The following is a 21796-nucleotide window of genomic DNA, read 5'->3' as shown; positions in this document are numbered from 1 at the left end:
CAATCAGAGCTTTTTTGCACAAAACAAATCTGAGCTGCCTACACTGGCCCTTTTGCGCAAAAGCTTTTGCGCAAAAGGACTTTTGCCCGAATGGGAGCAGCATAGTATTTCTGCAAGAAGCACTGATTTCTTACAGGAGATCATCAGTGTTCTTGCAGAAATTCAAGCGGCCAGTGTAGACAGGTGGCAAGTTTTTCCGCAAAAGCGCTTGCTTTTGCGGAAAAACTTGCCAGTCTACACACAGACTCAAAGTATTAAACTATCAAATATTGAGCCCTATTATGCCCTGAAATCAATTAAGAATCCTGAACAAATAAATATTGGTAAAAAAACATGGCCCATAATGTGATTGAGCCATTTGTGTTGAGAATTACACAGTGCATTGCAAACTCACCCTTCTAATCTTACATCTGGCAAACTTCTGTTAAGTGCAATCAAGTCACTGGCCATAAGGTTAAACTGGTTGATTTTAAACAGCTCCTTCATTTTCTCCTGGTCATCTTTGGGAATGAGCACAGCCTTTCCCATCTCTCCAGGTCCTTCTTGGTTCCTTGAAATAACAGCTGTAACACAAGTTAACAAAATACACAATTTTAATATTTGTGTGTTGGTTTCATTCTTCACTAATAGAAGACTTTCGTCATCTATCAACATGGAGTGATTTAGAGAAAAATAAAGAGTTGGCTCAGCACTCCGGCCTGAGATTTTTACCCATATCTGGATCTGAACTTGAAATCAAGCCCTGAAAAATGTTTAGGATTTTCCACCCTCTTCTAATTTCTGGCAGAGACTACATACAATAGTGATGAATTGTGTATCTCATGATACTTATATCTATGATTGTGGGTGTCAGTATCATCGTCCCAGTGAAATTTTACAGATACAAGAGGGTTAGACAAGATTTGTACAAGCAACCAAATTATCTGATGCTTATGAAAATTGAATCCAAACTTCTAACCTTTTGAAATTCATTGTTGACTGTTACACAAATGCTAGCCAAAAATAAACTAAGCCCAGACTGAGCAGACTGTAAACATACATTATCCCAATGTATCTGTGTCAATACTGTAAAATCTTAGAATATGCTTTATATAACATCTGATTACAGGTATTTGTACATATTGCACATTTTAACCTATGTCTTACCAATTTTCTAAGTTTATCATTATCAAAATAAAAAGTATATTGAACTTGAGACATAATTACAATATTATACAAGACAAGAGAGTGACAACAAACATTCCACTGAAAAACAATGTAACCAGTACAAACAATGTCACTATGTACCTTCTATGTGTATTTAAATGAAAAACATCTCCAAGAAAACTAAGTTTTTATTACTAATTACTTACATGTAAAAGTCAAACCATTCTTTAAAACAAAATCAGCATAATTAAATTGATCTTCAGTATCAAGTTTTATCGGATGACAAAAATAATTAAATCATCATATAAAAACATTACTATATGGCCCTGAACCTACAAAGCAAACTGATTGGATCAGTTTATGTTGAAGGATTGGTGAAGGAGGAGTATGTGTCAGTTCTTAAAGTTAAAATCAGAAGATACCCAGAACTATTAGTGAGACAAATTTCCACAGAAGTTGTCACACAACCTCATACAAAATTAATATTTTAAACAAAAACTTACAGTTACTGTTAAAAAATCTGACAGCAAAGCAGATTTTTATTAAGAATGGTTTCCTAAACCCAATATTGTCTGCACATTTACATGTGCTGGGAGGAGGGGGAAGGAAATTGCTTCAGAAAGGGGAAGCAAGGCAGAGTGATGATACCAACTCATTTCCAGACACTGGAGGGGCTGAAGAGCTGAAAAGGGGCAAGTCCGGCAGGAAAAGCCCCTATTCCCAGGATCAGGCAGAGCAGCTAACTCTGTGGAACCTTGGCATGTCATGGCAGCTAGTGTATCACAGAGCAGTGGCTCCACACACATGGCAAAGTTATGAGAGAAGTCTGAATGGATTTCATGGATTTCCAGGATTGGGAAAGCCAGTTGCAAGTATGGCACATCACTGGAGGAGTGCATTCTGTGATCATCTGGCATCCTCAATAATCTCGATTCACTCATTACTCATAAATATGTTACACACAGTCACACAGATTGTTGGGGTACTTTCTTAGTTTGAAGATATCTAGCAGGTCAGTCATGAACCAATGGCCTCATACACATCATGCTCTGGAATTTTGTCCAGGTCCTTAGGACCATATCTCAGAGCATACAGGAGATGCCCAATTCAGGCAAACATTTTTAGTGCTTTCAGGGCCTGTCTGCAGGAGGGGCTTTGGAACCATTTGATGCACACTGGACTGGTTATTTGCAGGAGACTGTGCATGGGGGTAGGGCAATTTTGTTTTTAAAATCACTTCTTAGGATTGAAAATTGTGAGGTGGTGAAAAGTAGTCTCCCTCTTCTAAGAAATAGAAATTTAAATCCAGAGTTTCCACTGTCAACCCCCATAGACCCAGACATATTACAATGTGGGATGGGGGGGGGGGAGAGATAAACTGCTTTGACCAACAACCCACAAAAAGCTGAATCTCAAGGAACCACACCAAAAGCGAAGGAAGAAGGGAAAAGGACTCCTCCTCTGAGGCACTGATGTCAGCTCTGGGAGGGGTAGGAGCCAGTTCACATTCGCCAGGGGTAAAATCCTAGCCCTAGTGAAGACATTAGCAAGTGTGGCAAGGGACTCTCATGGGATCAGGCTTTCAACCCTGCCAAGTCTCCATAGCATTCCTATCAAATATTCTGCTTTAAAAGGATGTCCCACTTATTGATCTATTAGCTTGTCCACTGACAGCATTAACCTGAGAATTTCTATAAGAACCCCACTCCTAAGTGATATATTTAAATCATAATAATGTAAAAAGTACTCTCTTCCTGAACTGTATTCATTGTGTGACAGAAGAGTCCTACAAGTCGTTACCAAACCAACTGACAGCAATGAACTCAAAAGCTTTTTGAAGGACATCATTAGGATAAACAGTTAGCTCCTGATCCTGAAAAAAACCCAAAAAGCTAAAAACCCTAAGCACACACACAACCCAGTATTGTACATTACACTGCAGAAATCTATTATACAATATTGGTGTCCAGTTTCCTGTTAATTTCCATCCAGAGTTTGCTTGAAAAAATACAAAGGTAATACAAATTTAATTGGGAAGCACTGACAAAGCACCTTCCACTAACATCTAAGTACAGGTAAATAACCGTAAAAATCAGCATTTATGTCATGTCATTTAAAGCCTGACACAAACCAATAAAAACAAAATATTTGAAGTTCTCTCCAATTTAGTTCATCCACGGATACATAAGTCTACCAAGAGAGAAATGGAATACGTGAGTGTGATCTGCTATAAAGATATAATCAGAATGAGTGTGACATGGTTGCATTACCCATGACTGGAAAGCCACAAGTGAGTTAATCATCACACTCTGGTGCAGATAAACACTTGTTATCACAATATATATTCTGAGTATCTCTCACATGTTTATAAGGAGGTAGAAACCTACTATTGCAGGAATGGTTTAAAAAAAGTTACATATTTTTATAACAACTACAGAAATAATTTAGAAAATTATACAATTTAGTGACAATATCCTTACTATAGGATTTCTAACTATCCCCATTTTGCATAGGACTATGCCAATATGGAAAAGTCTCATTCAATGTAATAGGATTCCTTAGAAATTATGGGCTCTTACATACAACCAAATTATCTTCACTTGTAGCTTGCCAGTTTAGTTCATGAATCATGACTTCCTCCTCAACAGTCTGTGCAGTACTCCAATAGCCACATATTATTTGACAAATAGACCTCCTAATATTTTTCAGAGAATACAGTTGCTTATTTTTCAGAAGGTTCACTGTTCTATTTCTCTATTCATGTTTTCAGTTCATTTGCACTGGAATGAACTGGCTTGGTTTTGAAAAAACTGCAGTGCCTAAATGCCCAGAAGGGGGCTGTCACTTATCAGAGTTTCCTCTGTAGCCAATTATTTATTAACATATTCTTGTAACAAAAGAAAAAAACATGTAAAAGCCTTTCACGCATCATCATTGTTCTACAGGAAATTAAGAACTTTTGATCATACTGGAGAACTATGAATTCATTAAATAAAGTAGACATTAGTCCTGACTAGGTGAATTTAATAAATATGAACTTACAAGTTTTACTTTTTATACATTATGGACTACAGATTTTTTGTGGGAGGTTAAATGCTATGTAGATGAGGGATGTGAAATACTAGTCTATCAGAAAGAGGCAGCAAGGGGGGGTGAAGGTGGAGGAGAGGATTCAGAGCAGCAGTGCTGGGTGGAGCTGCTGCTTTGAAACACCGCAGGTAGACCCAGCTGGCCCTCAGCTCCGTGCCACCTTTCAAAGTGGCAATGTCGTGTAGAGCTGGGGTCAGCAGGGGAGTCCCCAGCTCCATGCGGTGCTACCACTTTGAAACGCTGTGGGAAGCAAAGGGCCAGCGGGGGACTCAATCAGTCCCCCTCTGGCCAGTGCTCCCTGCATCGCTTTTGCCTTTGAAATGTAGCAACAGCCCTGGAGCTGTTGCTATACTTCAGAAGCGAGGCTCCCTTATAGACTAATCAAATAGTTCAATTAGCCTATTAATCTAAATGTGTTAAATTAGATGTTAATCTAAATTTAACATCTCTAATCTAGACTTCTTTGTTCACTTTGTGTTTAAACTAGAACTGTGGAGACAAGAATTTAGTACAGATTATTTAAAAGCATATGTCAATTTCAGCCCACTTGTATATTTCAAGAGGAAGAATCAATAGATTTCACCATGATTGTGATCTAAAATGAAATTATCAGAGAAAGTCTCAAAAACTGGGGCCAGTTCAGAATTACAAGTGATGATTTTGCTCCATAAAATGTCCTACTTCTACATGTATAGGGCAATCTCACTGTTTAATGTGCATTGGAATCAGTGGCATGCTCCCTAGAGTTACTAAGCACCAGAGCTGCTGCTAAACTAAATGCTCATTTAACACCTTATAAAATGCTTTTCTGAATCTGGACAGAGTCGCTGGCTCTTTGGATCTGGCTCTGGGGACTAAATGATAAGTAATCATACAGGTCTATATGGCTCCTAATTGCTGGGTTTTACCTTGAAAGAGACACCTATCTCACAAAAGAGAAAAAAAGTAGTCACGTTGTTTGGCTCTTCAGTTGTCCCTGATCAGCATTTGACAGTCTCTTACCACCAGCAGCCACATGCACATTTATTTTCTTGTTCACTTTTCATTCTGCTTTAAGCACACATCCCCCTTAAATCCATCTTGGAACATGCCACTGACATGATAAAAAAATATGTCCAGTGAATGTTGAAATGCTCCCTACCCTGGCCCACACTTTTTGGTGAAAAGAGAAGGTCAGACACTGTTAAAACCCAATCATTGTGTAATCAGAAATTGTAATAGGGTGGGGTTTTCACAGCCTCAGAACCCCTTCCCACACTACTCTCTCAGAAATATGTTCTGCTTCTTTTTTTGCTGAATATGTCTAGAGAAAAGCCTATACTCTCTCTGACAGCAGCATAAAACTGGCCACAGGATGCAGTAAAACTTAAGAAACCAGGGAAGGAACATTCAGGGCAAAGGAAGGAGCAAAATAAACTGCCCTATCCTCCAAAATATAGCATAAATAAAAAAGAGGGGAATGATAAGGTCCCTAATTTGAGTAAGGCTATCTGGAAAATGGCAAAGCAAATATATTATAGCACGTCTTCAAAGGGTTCATATCTGTTTAACATCAGAGAAGTGGATAAGCATATGTCTGGTCAGACAGCTAGTTGCCACATGCCCAAGACTTCATTCCTCTCTAAAATGGAGTCTTCCTTAAAAGTGTGCTGAACTAGGGAAGAAGTTTGTCCCTAGCCTCTTCTGCAAAAGAATCAGGCCAGGATGGAGACATCCATTTCTTCTGCCTCCACCTCCTGAAAAATTACAATAAAACCAAGAAATGGACCATAATGTTCCACAATACCCCTAAAAGAAATTTGTGCTAATATTTCAAATGTTAGTAGTCATCAACAGACACTCATTCCGCTATGCACTGGAGTGAAAGATGCCATCTACCTGGCAGGGAAGCCTTTCAATTCAGGACCTGTATTTAGTTGGTGTGTACGTTCCAATCAGTAGATTAGGTACTGTACTATATGAACTGTACAGTGTTTCCTTGCTAGAGATGTGATCAGTTTCATAACTAATATTCAGTAAACACCCAGGAAGCAGCTTTGTTGGAAAGAGAGCGCGCATATTATAAACTGAACTGGCATACAGCTCAGACTGAGTCTACTCAGGCTTCTAGAAACACGTAGTTCACAACGGAATATTCAAAAACTTAAACATGATAAACATAGTAAAGTTACATCATCCATACTATATCTGGTCAGAGGTTTCCCACCTTCCTTCTCTCCTAGACAGAAATTGTAATTTTTTGGGTTAAAAAAAATACACTTAAACACACACTTAAACATTTTTGGTCTTGAGGTTGTTTTTGACAAGAATTCTGCAGAACGCAGACATTTAATGAAAAAAAGTCTTTAGTTGAAATTAGTTGAAAAACATTTGATCAACCCTATCATAGCTCACTGCCACTGACTATGATACCCATTCTTGCAGAAGTTCACCTCTCATGAAAATGTAGTTAAATACAGTCTGTGGAACGTGTTCCTTTATCTGCTGTGACAGGATGTTTCACTTCATAGCACTAGGCACAAAACAGCAGGAAGAGAAATACTTAGTATTTAAACAGGCTAATACCAATCTAGTGGAAATCCCTTGATAACAGAATTAAAAACAATTTGTGTGAACAGGTAAAGGCCAGCAATACAGAACCTTCCCACAAGCAGTATCAGCAGAAGGATCCAAGAATGTCATGGCGATACATGGTTCACTAGTGAACAAACTTTTCTGACTGCCATTCCGAACATTATAAATTAACAAGACACAGAACAGGCTTGCAACTCACACACGTATTCTTGAAAGCTTGAGCTGTATACTCTTCAGATTGGAGAATCACAACATCCTGTTGTTGCTCTATAATTATTCATTGAAGTGCATTAGGGTAAATCTTGAAAAGGAGATTTTGCTATATTCTAGTTTTTGTTCTGCAAAGCTAAACAACTTCCTACAGAGTCTGTACTTGTGCTGTGTACTGTAACTAAAATAGATTAAATTTCATCCTTAGATGATACATTCTTGCTATACATAAATATAAAATACAGCCCTAATGTGGTTATAATGCAACAAACCAAACCTATGTACAATATTCTATATAATCTATATAATCTAATATATAATCACCTACCATATATTTTAGAGATATTGTGTGTCTGTCCGTCCAACTGTGAATCAATTCAAGAACTCCTAAACTGTATGAGGTAGGACCACCAAATTTGGCATGCAACTTCCTCTTATCATAACTTAAAGCAAGGTAAGATTTTAGTTGTGCCAGGACAATTGGATATGCTTGGAATTCATTTGTTTCTCATCAAACAGGAAGGAAAGCAGGTACCAGTTATACTCCAGAAAGACCACAGGAGGCAGCACCTGTCACTAAAGAAACATGTGGCCCACATTTTTCTGAGAGTTTGCAGAAGAAAGGGCATGATCTTCAAAAGTGTGATCCATATGTTGAACTGAAGTCAACAGGAGCTGTGGGTTATCAACAATTCAAAAAATCATAAGATGTAGATCAGACACTTTCTACCCTAAAGGTAAAATGGCAATATCTGGAGCTCTCCTGGAGAATTTCATTACTAGCATGGAAAAACATTTTCTTTAATGATCACACAGTGTGCATATCTACTACACAGCAGCTACATCAAAAACGCATGCTTGTACTTCAATAAATGTTCCTTGAAGAAACTGAAATGAATATTGGAGTGTAGTGAAATTCTCAAAGTGCTTGTGCATTTTATGTTCATAACATGAACAGCTACACATTTTTATATTAACTTTTATTTTTCCCCACCAAAGAACTGTAAACCCAGACACCCTTAGCTGTCAAGTCATTCTAATCTACCTACGGATTTAAAAAAAAAAAAAAAAAAGGAGGGAATGCTTTTTGTTGACCTTTATGTGCATTAGATCTGGATGCAGCGAGAAGACCTGAGACTGCTGACAAGAGGATGCAATGCTAGTCAAACCAAGAAAGCAGTATTCCCTGTAAGTTGTGCGCTTGTGTGGCCACTTAGTTGATTAGCAGGGCACCCAACTAAGGGCATAAATAAAGGGCAGATAAATTATCAGGAAGTGCATGGTTGGCCATGGGATGAATATTAGTGAGTGTGTGTGCTAGAGGTAACTAGAAGAAAAGATTTTTGAAGAATGATGACATCCGAGATGCACTTTACTTTTTAATACTTCTTAAGAATTCAGATATTTTGATTTATATATGTCCATTAAAAATTGAATGTCTAGCCTTTGCTCCAAGCATCCTTAGATACACTAGGTAGCACCTTCTTTGACCATCTGGAAACCAGAACAATAACCCCCTAGCAAAACCCTCAACTTAAAATATTTAATTTCTCCCACAGATGTGAGAAAATACAGTGGCCTTTGCAGTATGCTCTGTAGGTCAACTGACTAGGACTATTTTGGACAAAGGGGAGAGCTAGTTCTAAAGCTTTGGGTCCTTATGATTTTTCTTGTATGACTAGGATGCCAACTTGGATACCTCTGCTGAGGCAGCATAGAGAAGTGTGGGGGTTTTAGGCAAGAAGGTCCCAAGCCATTTTAGGACTATATCAGTCAAAACCATCACCTGGAACTCTACCCATTACTTATAAAAGTTCAGTTCATTAACTGAAAAAAAAAAAATACGGGTGGGTAATTGGCATTATGCAGATAGATGATTAATCTATGAATTCATGCTAGTTGTCCCACAACTAGACTGTATTTTTTCATGATAGTCACTATTGTGCCTTTGGTACTTCACTTAATCTAAACATAGCATCATTACTGAAAATACTCTTATTAGGGAGACAATGATCTCTCTCCCCCCCTCCCCCCGCAGAAAGTTCAAATCCCATGGTAGTAGCTGGGCTAATACCCCTTTGCTGGATCCTAAGTGCAGTACTAAAGGTGTGCTTCAGAGTCAATGAAATTCACCCAATCAAATTAACATCACAACTCACCCCACTTAGGGGAAGCCCTGCAATTCTGCAGCATAGCATGAGCACCTACAAAGAGGTTTACCAGCGTCTTCCATTTCTGCTGCATATGGCAAAGCTGGGCTCCACTTAGACTACTCCCAAGCAAGCTATGCCAATTACAGCATAGGAAAAAATTTGTACCAAGTTGGCCTGTCAGTTAAACACCTTCACAGGGACTCACTCCTCCGAAGAAGCCAACAGTAAAGGGGACGAAACGGCTACATTGAAAAAATGGCCAAAGGCTCCCCAAAGCCGCTGAGTAGTTTCCTTTCACAAAGCATGAGTCAGTTTTACCCACCGAGAAGTGCTGTTCTTTTTAAAAGCTATTTAACCTGCTGTAGCTTGATGGCTGTATAGTGAAGAGTAAGAGACCCCATTATATTTGTTCAAAAGAACAGGGAATAAATTTGGCACAATGGCCAATGTGTGTTCTTTCAATAAAACACATCCCAATATACAAGGATAAGTGAGCTATTGTTCAGCTTACATAATCACTGCTGTGTTTGCTTACACAGCCATTGCAATACCATTTTAACTAATTGTTTTTAAGCACGTTGTGTGGTACTTTGAGCTGCATATATTATTTAATTTGGCCATTTGAAAATAAAAATGCACTAGCTATGTTTCACTTACAGTGTATACATGAGATCAAAATCTAAACAAACTGGTGGAGGTATAGATGTGCAAGTACCAATTGCATTTTTTTAAGTTTTAGCTTTCATAAACCACTACAGCTTACTGTTTATCTATGAAGAGCCAAGCAGTCTCTTTTTCAAATTGAAAAACACTATAAACACATGACCAGGTTACCAGTATTCCTGGATTTCAGTTTGTGAATTCAACATATACAAGGTCAGCAACTATCTCCAGAATAATCTCTGGAATCTCAAAGCCTTTAGTTCAGAAAGGCCCCAGGAACTTTTAAAATCCAGAATCAGTAAATTTGGATACTTTGTGACAACTGCTGTTTACCCAATTCTCACAAATACTTTAGGAATCAAAGTCAAATTTATAAAAGGCACATTCAAATGGTTTAATGCACTGCAGAGCTATAGGGTTGCCAGGTGTCCGGTACTGACTGGATAGTCCAGTATTTTCGCCTCCTATCTGGTAAAAAAGAATTCAGAAAATACCGGAAACCTAAAATGTCTGGTATTTTCTGATTTTTTCCCCCTGCCAGGAGGCAAAAATACCAGACACCTGGCAACCCTACGACACACTCAGCAACTGGGCCCAGCCCCCGGACACGCTCCCCCTCGCCCCCGCTTACCTGGTTCCGGTAAGGGGCCATGCTGATTTTTTTTTTTTTGCTTAACTGCTCTTGGAATCCTTCACCCTCTCCTCCCCCACCCCAACAACTTTGGTCTTCCTCCTTTCCCCCCCAACAGAATTTTTCCCCTTTTTTGGGAGGGGGGGCCTTGGTATTTTTGGTTAAACCATCTGGCAACCCTAGAGAGCTATGCCATAGATAAGTAATTGCTGTTTGTAAACAGCAGCAGCAGTAGGTTTTGCATTTGTTAAATTCTATTGTAAAATACTGGGTTACCATTATACTTTACATTCTATCTTACTAAACCTGTAGTGTACATATTTTTCTCCTATTTTCAAGAACTACTGACCTGATCTAGAGAGTTAAATGAAGTTAATTTTCCATTGGCTTTAAAGAATTCTATATTGGGCCCACTGCTCCTTAGAGATACAATGTACAAAGCTTCTGAAAGAAAAACATACATTGGAGATCTCATATTTGTAATGAGATTCCAGGATTCACAGAAGTTACAGCCAGCTGTCCAGAAAGCCAGTTACTCTTTGTAGGGAAATGAAGATCTGGACTAAATCGTCTTTCAGTATAAAACATCTTGGTCTTGTATTTCTCAGGGGTTCACAGTGCGAGACCTGGCCCTCGGCCATTCCAAGACCAAAAGGTTCTTCGAAAGGACCGAGAAAAATAACCTTTTAGTCTTGGAATGACAGAGGGCAAGGTCTTCAGCTGTGAACCCCCGAGAAATACAAGACCAAGATGTTTTATACTGAAAATGAAGTCCTCCTCATTCAGTTATGAAAACGTGATTAAAAAAAATAATCAGTGAATCTAGAACACCATGCCAAATTGGGATACAATCTGTGAAATCTCCCCATCAACTATAAACACAGCAGCGTGAAGACAGCAAATGATGCAATCGGTCAATCATTTTATTTATAGTCTATCAGTAAGGTAATTTTTATCCTCAAAGTAAAAAAGAAATCACTACATTGAAACTGTCATGATACTTAGCATTTATGTTTCACTTGGCATATTTAAAGCACTGTACAGACATTAAGGTCAGAATCCTCAGCTGGTGTGAACTGGGAATTGATTCCATGAATTTTCATGGAGCTGATGTACATGAGGGGAGGATTAGCCCCTATGTAATAAATGACTGCAGCAGCCTTATAAGATAATGTCAGTCTATGATAGGCATTGTATGGGTGCGGAACCAGAAAGGCAAATTGATTTGCTAGGACCACACCACTGAGTGGCTGAGCCAGGATTACAATTTATGGATTTATCTTCATACCATCTACTCATTTCTTCAGAACGTTCTGTCAGCCCTTTAATATACAGTGTGAATTAAAAATGGGGAGGGAATAATGTATGTTGTACACAAGAATCAGACCATTTGCAAATTATTTAAAAAGAGGCCTCTGCAATAAATATGGACAAGTTACTTAGCGATACAACAGCATAATTGGACAAGGCTGGAAACACACTGTAAACCAAAGCAGATTCAAATTTTCCTAGAAGGGATACGGCCTCTGATGGCAGCTAACCCTCAGCGCACCCAGACCGTGCCATGTACTTCCTTCCGCCAGGGGGTCTGGTGGTGATTTAAAGAGCCTGTAGCAGTGGCTGGGAGATATATGAGCCATTCTGAATCTCCAGGCCCTAGGGCAGCTGCCCCTGTTGCCCCCTACGGTAGGAGGCCTGGTTTGGATTATAACATAATGTAGCGGGTACACTCACTTTTACGCACAGCTGACTCACTTTTACGCACCGGTACTAGTAGCATAAAGTTGTAGTGTTGGCTGCCCTTGTGAGGGTAGGTTAAATACATCAACCCATCATTTTAATTCTAATTTATTTTTAGGGGCTTCTCTTGTGTTTATACTTCTTTTTTAGCTTCTATTTCATTCTGTAACACCTATATTCATATAGTGTGTTTTTTGAACAGCAGGTATTGTGTACTAATTTCAGTCTATAAATCAAACTATTCTAAATATTTGAAAGGGAAGTGCTGGCAGCATCAAACTCCTCTTCCCCTGGGAGGGGGAAGTTTTCATGTTGGGAGGAGGGATCTGTTAACAGGTTATGGCAATCAGATACTTCCTTCTAATGCATGCTCTGGGCTATTTGCATGGGCGTCCAGGAAATGGATCTCTAGTGAGTTATAAGATCAAGAACACATATTCCTGCGCACCCAGAAATATAATTTATGCTATCATGTGCCAAAAGTATCCGTCTGCTATGTACATTGGACAAACATCTCAGACACTTCACCAAAGGATCAATGCCCACAAAACAGATATTAGACAGGATCATAAAGAAAAAACAGTTTCTTGCCATTTCAACCAGAAAGGACATTGTCTCAATGACTTAATTACCTGCATCCTGCTTCAAAAGCCTTTTAAGACTTCACTTCAAAGAGAATCCTCTGAACTGTTATACATGCTTAAATTCGACACTTTACACTTGGGTCTGAATAAGGAATATAAATTACCTTACCCATTACAAAGATAGCTTGCCCAATTATCACCTCTAATATCATTAGCTCACAGACATTTACCTCCCCCCCCCCCCACATCCCCCTTCTGTTCTGAAATTTGATTTGTCCTTTTCATATGTGTTCGGTTTTTTTTAAGTTGTATCCTTTGGTATATATGGTTGTGACTATTTTCTTCCACTATTTGATCTGAGGAAGTGGGTCTGGCCCACGAAAGCTCATCATCCAATAAACCATCTTGTTAGTCTTTAAAGTGCTATATAGTCCTGTACTTTGTTTCATCTACACTAGACTAACACGGCTACATTTCTATCACTATTCTGCATTCAAAAGGTGTGTTACATCCTGCTTCAAAAGCCTTTTAAGACTGCATTTGAAAGAGAATCCATACATACAAGATGGGAAGCGATTGTCTAGGAAGGAGCATGGCGGAAAGGGATCTAGGGGTCATAGTGGACCACAAGTTGAATATGAGTCAACAGTGTGATGCTGCTGCAAAAAAAGCAAATATGATTCTAGGTTGTATCAACAGGTGTGTTGTAAGCAAAACTCGTGAAGTCATTCTGCCGCTCTACTCTGCACTAGTTAGGCCTCAGCTGGAGTACTGTGTCCAGTTCTGGGCGCCACATTTCAAGAAAGATGTGGAGAAATTGGAAAGGGTACAGGGAAGAGCAATAAGAATGATTAAAGGTCTGGAGAACATGACCTATGAAGCCAGGCTTCATGAACTGGGCTTGTATAGTTTGGAAAAAAGAAGATTAAGGGGGGACATGATAGCGGTTTTCAAATATCTAAAAGGGTGTCACAAGGAGGAAGGAGAAAATTTGTTCCTCTTGGTTTCTGAGGACAGGACAAGGAGTAATGGGCTTCAAGTTCAGCAAGGGAGGTTTAGATTGGACATTAGGAAAAAATTCCTAACTGTCAGGGTGGTCAAATATTGGAATAAATTGCCAAGGGAGGTGGTGGAATCTCCCTCTCTGGAGATATTTAAGAACAGGTTAGATAGACATCTGTCAGGGATGGTGTAGACAGAGCTTAGTCCTGCCTTGAGGGTGGGGGGCTGGACTCGATGACCTCTTGAGGTCCCTTTCATTCCTATGATTCTATGATATGCAGAAGCACAGCATGGATCAGGAATCTGACAGTCCCTCTCCAATGTTCCACATTTCTGGGCACCACAATAGCCCAATGGGGAAGTTGACAGTTTGGAAGAATTCAAAGAATAGCAAAAGATAAAAATTTAGATCTTCTTGGGCTAAAATTGAAAAATACATATTAATGGTTTGGTTAAATGATAAAAAGAACCAGTAGAAGCTCTGCCTGCATGTGGATATCAATGCCTTGATCACATATACAGCTAAGTACATACTGTAAATGAGAAAAAAAAAAACCAAGAACAAAAAAAATCTAAACATACTAGTTTGAAAAAATATTTTAAAATGTGCCCCTTTTGCATCTACTTTCTGCAAACATCCTAGTGACTAAAACTTTGTCAAATACTCATTATACAGCTCTTTAACATGATACGGCTAGGGTTTTTTTTTTTTTTGGCAGAAATTTTGCCAATACTTTTGAATTATGAATAAATGCAAGAAAGTTTATATAAAAGTTAGAGAGAGTAATATGCCTCTCTCTGGCTAGAAAAGGGGTTAAAACAGGCTGGAGGGAGTCTGCACAGAGTCCCAGCCAATCAGAGTGAGGCTTATAAGGAGCCAATGAGAAGGCAGCTTGCTGGAGCATCCCTGCTATAAAGGTGCTGCTCAGCAAAACAGAGGGCAGTTAGGTCCTGACCAGCAAGGATGCAGGACCAGCTTCCAGGGAAGAAGAGGCAACGTCAATACAGCAGTGCTGGACAGGCTCAAGGGACCTAAAGAGGGAGGCTCCAGCCTGATATCCCTCAAACTATGGCCTTGATACAAGGGACGGTGTCCTGGGGAAGTGGCCCAAGGAGTGAGAAGCAGTAGAGGGGAGTGAAGAAGGGTAAGGCAAGGCTGCCACCAGAGGGTCCCTAGGCCGGGACTCAGTAGTGGGCAGGCCAGGGTCCCTCCTTACACCCTTACTCTGAAGGGTGGACTTTAGAGATTGTCTTGCCACTGAGATGAAGGGCAAGAATAGGGCTGCACTTGGCCATAGTCGCAGGTGGTGAGACTGAGGACCGCTAATAACCCCAGAAGGGGGCAAGAAAGCAGAGTAGAAAGCACTGTTGGAGGTCAGTGTCCTTAAAAGTGCACGGGGGATCCTGGGAGTGACCTGGGTCCAAAGTCAAACAGTGGAGACAGCGCAGAGCAATGATGGGTGAGGCACCAGTCAGGAGAGGGCACCCTGCTGAGATTTCAGAACAAATTCCCAGTGTGACCAGCAGGTGCCACAGTAGCGAGTCAGACCCTGCAATAGAATTATACTCATTTTTGCCAATAGAAAGAGGTAAAACACCAATTATGAAGTATTCATGGATTATTCATCCTGGTCCAAGCCCATGGAATTGGAAACAGACTATGAGAACCAATAACCTGTATAAGTAGTTTGTTGTGGAAAGAACAAGAAACATTTGACATGGATATAATCAGGACAGACTTTATTAGATGTTTGGGACCACCTGGAAGATAAACATACAGTGCAGGTAACCCCTTGTTCATTTCGTAATTACCCTGGAGTTTTTACCAGCTCCTCCTTTTTTTCCATCCAAGACTCTCGAGCAAATTTGTTGCTGATACCTTGCCATCCACCCCCCCTCGTAGGAGGTTTAAGTTGAGCTATAAGAATGGGAGATTGGTTCCAGTGTTCCCAGTAAGCTATGAACTTCGGCAGCTGCTCAGGAGAGATTCAAATGTCACCCAGCTGATTAGCAGAGTGCCAAGAGCTGGTCTTTTGTTCCTACTGGTGGTGCACATTCTTAAGTGTGTATAAAAAAAACTTACTCCACACTTGGGTGGAAAAAATCCACACGTGGCTGGAAAAGATTAAAGGGAACAATGGTTGGCTCCCTGCCATACCAATCATAGTAGTCCCCAACTGCCAATTGTTTAACAAACACCTCTTTTGAAGTCCTTTTTCCAGCCACTGTATACCTTTTTCTATGGAGTACTTGCACTGGACATCTACGCTGCACTTAAATAATGAGTTGTGACATATGGCCTACCATATCATGCCATGCACTAACAGAGCCATTCCTGAACCTGCTGTAGGGAAGAGAAAAATAACCAAACTGCGCCCAAGCCAATATGGAGACCACAGTGACCCCTTTTGTGACACTTCTCATCTCCTCCACCCCAGCCTCAGCCATAAAGGATCATTCCCTTCATTCGGCCACTCAAAAACATACTACCTACCCCGCTTAAACATTCTGGGTGGTCAATGGTGGGCCAAGAAGTCATAATTAGAATGAAAAGGACAAAATTGAGCAAAGAGGGGGGATTAAATTAATGAGGGGCCAAATTATCTGCAGTAGTAGCGTGGAGTAGTAATCCATTGTTACACACACAAACTGAGGAAAATTCTTCATTCAATACATTTAATACTGGACTGGAAAAACTACTGAAGGATATAGAACAGTCTAGCTTGGGCAGAAGAATAGTTTATACTAATAAAGAGGTTTCCTCTAGCTTCCTAGTCTGTTATTTTGTGATCATTATGGAACCTTAAAGGTTAAAGGCATGAGCTAAAGTCAATGGAAAAGCTTCAACTGACTTCAACGATGTTTGGATCAAGCCCTAAGACTATATGAACTACATCCTCAACTAGTGTAACCTCATTAAGTCCACTAAAGTCAGTAGAATGACACTAACCTACACTATTTTTTAATTATCTTTCATGATCTTGACACAGGCGCTACCTACAAATTATATATATACTACCACATCTTGACAAGTCCTACTATATATCCCTGTATAATTACAGCAGGGGCTATATATACTTTATATCGAAGTATGAATCTTGTGATGGCAGGATTTTATTTAATTATTACAAATAAATAACACCGAGTCTTCTTAATATATTCAAGCAGGCTTCAAGTTCTTTTCAAATATGCTTCCTCAAGGAAATTTGTCTATCAAGAATCGTCTTACCTTCAAGCACAAGATTAACTGCTCATCTCTTCAATGACCCTTTTGGCATATGCAGGGATAACAAAGCTGACATGCAGCATGCCCCAAAAGAAAAAAAATGCTACTTTTCAAGCACTCTGCCTGAAGACATTTCATCATCTGTCACAGCATATACGCTTCTTTGGAAGTGAAAACAACCCACTCATGGGTTGTTATAAGTGCTGAAATCTTTGGTAGACTGCAGAAGAGAAATAAGTGAGGGGTAGCAGCAGTCAGTGGATTTCAAAACCTAGGCTTTAATGATTCAGAAAATGCTTCAGACAGAATATTGCTTGTGTATGTATGTGAATGTTCAAATGATACCAGAGTTCAACACCACACTGGACATGTTTACATGTATTAGATCTTTGATATGTATAATTAAGCTGTGGTAACTATAGCTTGGGTGTAAGTAAATATTCATGAAATCCAAGATTGAACTCTTAGTAAACGCCTACACTATAGATTTTTGAACATACAGAACTCTTCTGTATTTTCTACTTCTCAGTTACCTTGTTATTTCTAGTGATAAAAATCCGACTGCTTCATAGACAGCAACACAGACAGAAGGAGAACTCAGCTCTTTTTGGTCTTTGGTATCGTTGGATATAGATCACCAGGAGTGTTTCCTGTGCTGATGCAGCCACTCGGGAGAAATTCAAATGCCACCCAGCTGATAAGCACAGTGCCCACAGTTAGGTTTTTTTTTATTTCTACAGGTGGTTCTGATTCACATACGCCTTGGTATGCATAAACAAATCTGCACACGGAGGGAAAAAATCTGCACATGAATGGAAAAGATTAGAGGGAACACTGATCATGAACCGAATAAACTAGGTCCTTCAACCTAGAAAAGCTTTGAGCAAACAAATCCCCAGTTTAATCTAGATGTAAGAATGAATACTAGGGAGGCAGGCTGACTATCTCTCAAAGGCAATTTCAAGTTTCTTTCCTCAGTGAAATACAAAAAGATAGTAGTACAGATTACTTACCCAAGAGCCACCTGAGTAATTGGCAAGCATTCATTGGACAGCAAGGTAGTGTTCTGTTTGTTTGTAAATCTTCAAACTATTACACAATAAAGATAATTGAATAATATGCATAAACAGCCAATGAACATATTTCATCAGCATCTCCTTTTTATCTTTCTTGCTTGTCTTCTTCCATACTGTGCACCCACATGGCTGCCCAGTGGTCCCAGAGCCCCAGCATGGTGCGCACAGCTGTTTAGCGGGTCCCAGAGCCAGGGCAGCCATGGCTGCTCAATAGGGTCGGCAGGGCAGCAGGAGATGAGGAACTGGCTGGAAGGCCAGTGGGCAAGAATGGGGGCAGGTGGCAGGGGTCTAGAAATGACCTCTCCTGGTATAGCAAAATTCCTTATCTGGGACTGGTCAGGTCCCGAGAGTGCTGACCACGGAGGTCCACCCTGTACTATTAGTTTTAAAAAAAAAAAAGCAGACTTTTCCAAAAGGATAAAAATTAAGACTATCGCTTTATCCTTATGTGATCTGTTTATAAATTGTGACACTTTCCATCTTTGCCAATACTATGAACTGAACCAGGGAATGTATAATGCTGACAGGTGGAACCAAATCTGGGACCCCTGGAGCTTAATGCATGAGCCTCTACTGCATGAGCTAAAAGCCAGCTGGCTCTCAGCTAAAGCTGTGGAGCAGACTCATTATTCTCTCTAAGTGGTCTTGGTCCCACTAGGTTGGGACAGTGCACCACACCCGAAGGGGCATGGGTTAGATATACACAACTAAATGACACTGAAGATGTACCTTTTGGGGATCAGGCTCACAGTGAGCTGAAATACACACTAAATCATGGGTTCCATACTTCCTCTGGGGAAAAGAAATATCCTGAGAATGTGAGAGTCACCGTAGTTGAAATCCTAAACAAATCCCCACTCACTCGATTGTGTTGGCCATGAAAGCCAAGGGATTCAGAAAGGGACTTCCAGAGTTAAGTCACTCTTCAAAGCTGAATCTCACCCACCTTTTCCCTATAGGTAATTTAAAAGAAAAACTCCAAATATTGGGAAGACCAAGGAAACATGTCATTTGGTTAGTTAATTTAGAAAAAAATAGACTGCTTTGGAAGTTAGTAACTCCTCCATTGTAAGGTAGTCTCTGGGAAGGGGCAGGGTATTTAAGATTGATGAGTCTGTAATCTCCTATATATATTGCACATTTATGGGAGGCCTCGTACCTTCCTTCCTCTTTCTTCCACTTGAGACACATTGACCAGTAAACAATTCCACTTTGTTAAACAGTTTCATTTCTACTCCCAAAATAAATGTTGAAATAAATGTTGAAATAGTAAGTGTAGACTAGAATTGAAATAGGTACAGTATATAAATTAAACGCATAGTGGAGTACATGTATCTAGAAATTTTAGTATTGTCTGCTAGCTTTTCTACATTTCTATTTCTCCAATTTTCTCTCTATCAGTACAAGCACTGTATCTTTACAGACACAGCTTATGCATTATGCAGTTCCTAATTATCATGGATTTATTTTTTATTCCAAAACTAATATGAGACATAAAAATCAATCTTCCCTTTTTCATTTTCAAAGGAATTGTTTTGCGAATGGTTTAGACTTCAGTAGTACTGTGTCCAAAACAAGTCCCAGAATTAAATACAACTAAATATTAAGGTTTAAATACACAGGGATAAATTGTCAGATTACAATCTGCCCTGAATAAGAACTCAGGTGGCACAGAGCTACATTGTCCCGGGTACAGATCAGGGATATTGTTGTGACCCAGAATGCTCCTTACATCCAGGGTAGAAGTTGCTACTAAGTTCCAAGCAATTTCATATTTTTATGTAGAAGAAAAAAGGTACATCATCATGCTTAATTTTTTTTTGGGGGGGGGCGGGATACATCAGCAGCAGATTATATCCCCTGCAGTGCTGGCCCAACAATATTGGCTCACAATGGGAATGGAACCAAGGCACTGTATAGTCCATAACCTACCCAACGCCTGCATATTAAGGGAAACACCAGCTACAAAGACACTCTGTCCTTCCCAAGGACAGCAACATAGCAGATGCTACCCCATATAAAAGGGTCAGGATTCCCTTACCATTATTTTGTTTTCATAGGGCAAGAGATAATTTTGACAATCAATCCTTCTGTGTGCAAAAAATGATTTAACACACTGAAACTTAAATACATAGAAATCTGCAGAATTTACAAAAACAGAAAAACTACATGGAGCCTCCCTGTTCTATTAAGCATGAAATTACTGGACTGTTAGCATTAAGACATAATGCTGAAGCCAAAAAGAAAGCAGATTCTGGGATTTCGTTGAAAAATCTTGTCTTGTGCTACATGAATTGGCTGACAGCACTTGTGAGAGTAGAAATGAGGCAATGTTTTCTCACAGTACTCATACTGGGCCTGATCCACAGCCTGAAATCAAGAGGTGTGTTTGAAAGCTTATGGAAGTCAATGGAATCAGGTTTGCCTAAAGGATGTTCCCCAGCTAACACATCTTGCAACACCTCATGAGTTTGCTTGTGCAATAGTCAAGTCAACAGGAGTTTCACCACCATTTTTATTGGGCACAACACATTGTCACAGTGCTGTAATCTCTGCACAGTTCAAGATGGTAAAGAAGACCCCCACCTGTCGGACCACTATAAAAATAATGTACCAGTGAACTTTAAAAGGAAAGAGGCCACACAGAAAGAAGTGACTTAAGTGCAATGAAAAGTGATTGAAAGGGTCAGGAAAAGTTTTTTGAGCTGCTAGTATATTGCTCAGTTGCTCCCTACTTTGGCACCCAGAAAAAAAATCATTAGATGAGCAAACTCAGTAGATGGGGGCTAAGAAGTACAAATTTAAGTATCTATATAAGGACACATTCATTGCAGTTATACACACATTTTGCAATCGACAGCATGCACTATGGGGAGGGCATGCCAATTATTTACTGTAGCAGACATGAAAGGTGCTATGGAACGCACTTTTCTAGACCCTCTTAGCCATTCTGCAGTGTGTGACTGGATGGAGGATGTTTTTACTCATTAGAATTACTGTAAGCCCATGATACCAAAAGACAGAGCTGAAAACATAGCTTGATGTTTGGCTAGCGCTTCCCTCTCACACATGCTGTGAAACGAACGTCAAGCTATAGCACCAAGCTTCACCTACCCCACAAAACCATCAATGTAGAGGAAAAGTTCAAAGTAGTAGTTTCATGCCATGATGAGTTACTGCAGCAGTTGGTGAACCTAATACTGAAGAGCAGAAACTACAACTTGATTCTATTGCTCAATAAGAACATCATAGTTGATACGGAATACAGAGGCTATACTAGGTTAACCTCAGAGCACACTAGTGCTGTAGGATCAGCTATGTGAACACTGCCTTTATATAGAAAATATCAGGTACTATTTTGCTGAGCCATTTCAAACAACATGAAATCCAATTCCTTCATATTACTTGTCAATGAGATTATTGTCCAAACCACATGTGCTAGGTCCTTTCCAAGATCTAGCCTCCAGAGTTAGTTGATAACAAATGCAGGTGACAATACTACATATCAAGCAAGGCTCAGAGCAGTTTGATACGCTGGAACCCACTTATAGCAGGATAGTTTTGTTCAGAAATAACTTCTATGTGGCTGTTACATGGACACAAACTGAAGGGAGAGGACCTATGCTAGTAGCAACTGTGGAAATGGTGGCCCAGGAGGTAACTGATCTACTGCAGTGGATTGTAACTAATAGCTTGCTACT

General features: G+C 39.7%; 1 protein-coding gene across 4 annotated transcripts in view; it reads right to left on the bottom strand.

Annotated features, from left to right (window-relative positions):
• GALNT13 (polypeptide N-acetylgalactosaminyltransferase 13) overlaps positions 1-21796 on the bottom strand; it is a 338848-nt gene that overhangs the window by 200304 nt on the left and 116748 nt on the right. For all 4 annotated transcript variants that reach the window (XM_075933419.1, XM_075933416.1, XM_075933417.1 and 1 more), the window contains one exon: positions 395-563. In XM_075933419.1, the coding sequence (XP_075789534.1) occupies positions 395-528 (134 nt within the window). In that variant the 5' untranslated portion in view covers positions 529-563. The remainder of the gene's footprint in view (positions 1-394; positions 564-21796) is intronic.

This window comes from Pelodiscus sinensis, chromosome 7 (genome assembly GCF_049634645.1).
Source record: "Pelodiscus sinensis isolate JC-2024 chromosome 7, ASM4963464v1, whole genome shotgun sequence".
Taxonomy (NCBI): domain Eukaryota; kingdom Metazoa; phylum Chordata; order Testudines; family Trionychidae; genus Pelodiscus; species Pelodiscus sinensis.
This window is presented reverse-complemented; position numbering and strand designations above follow the sequence as displayed.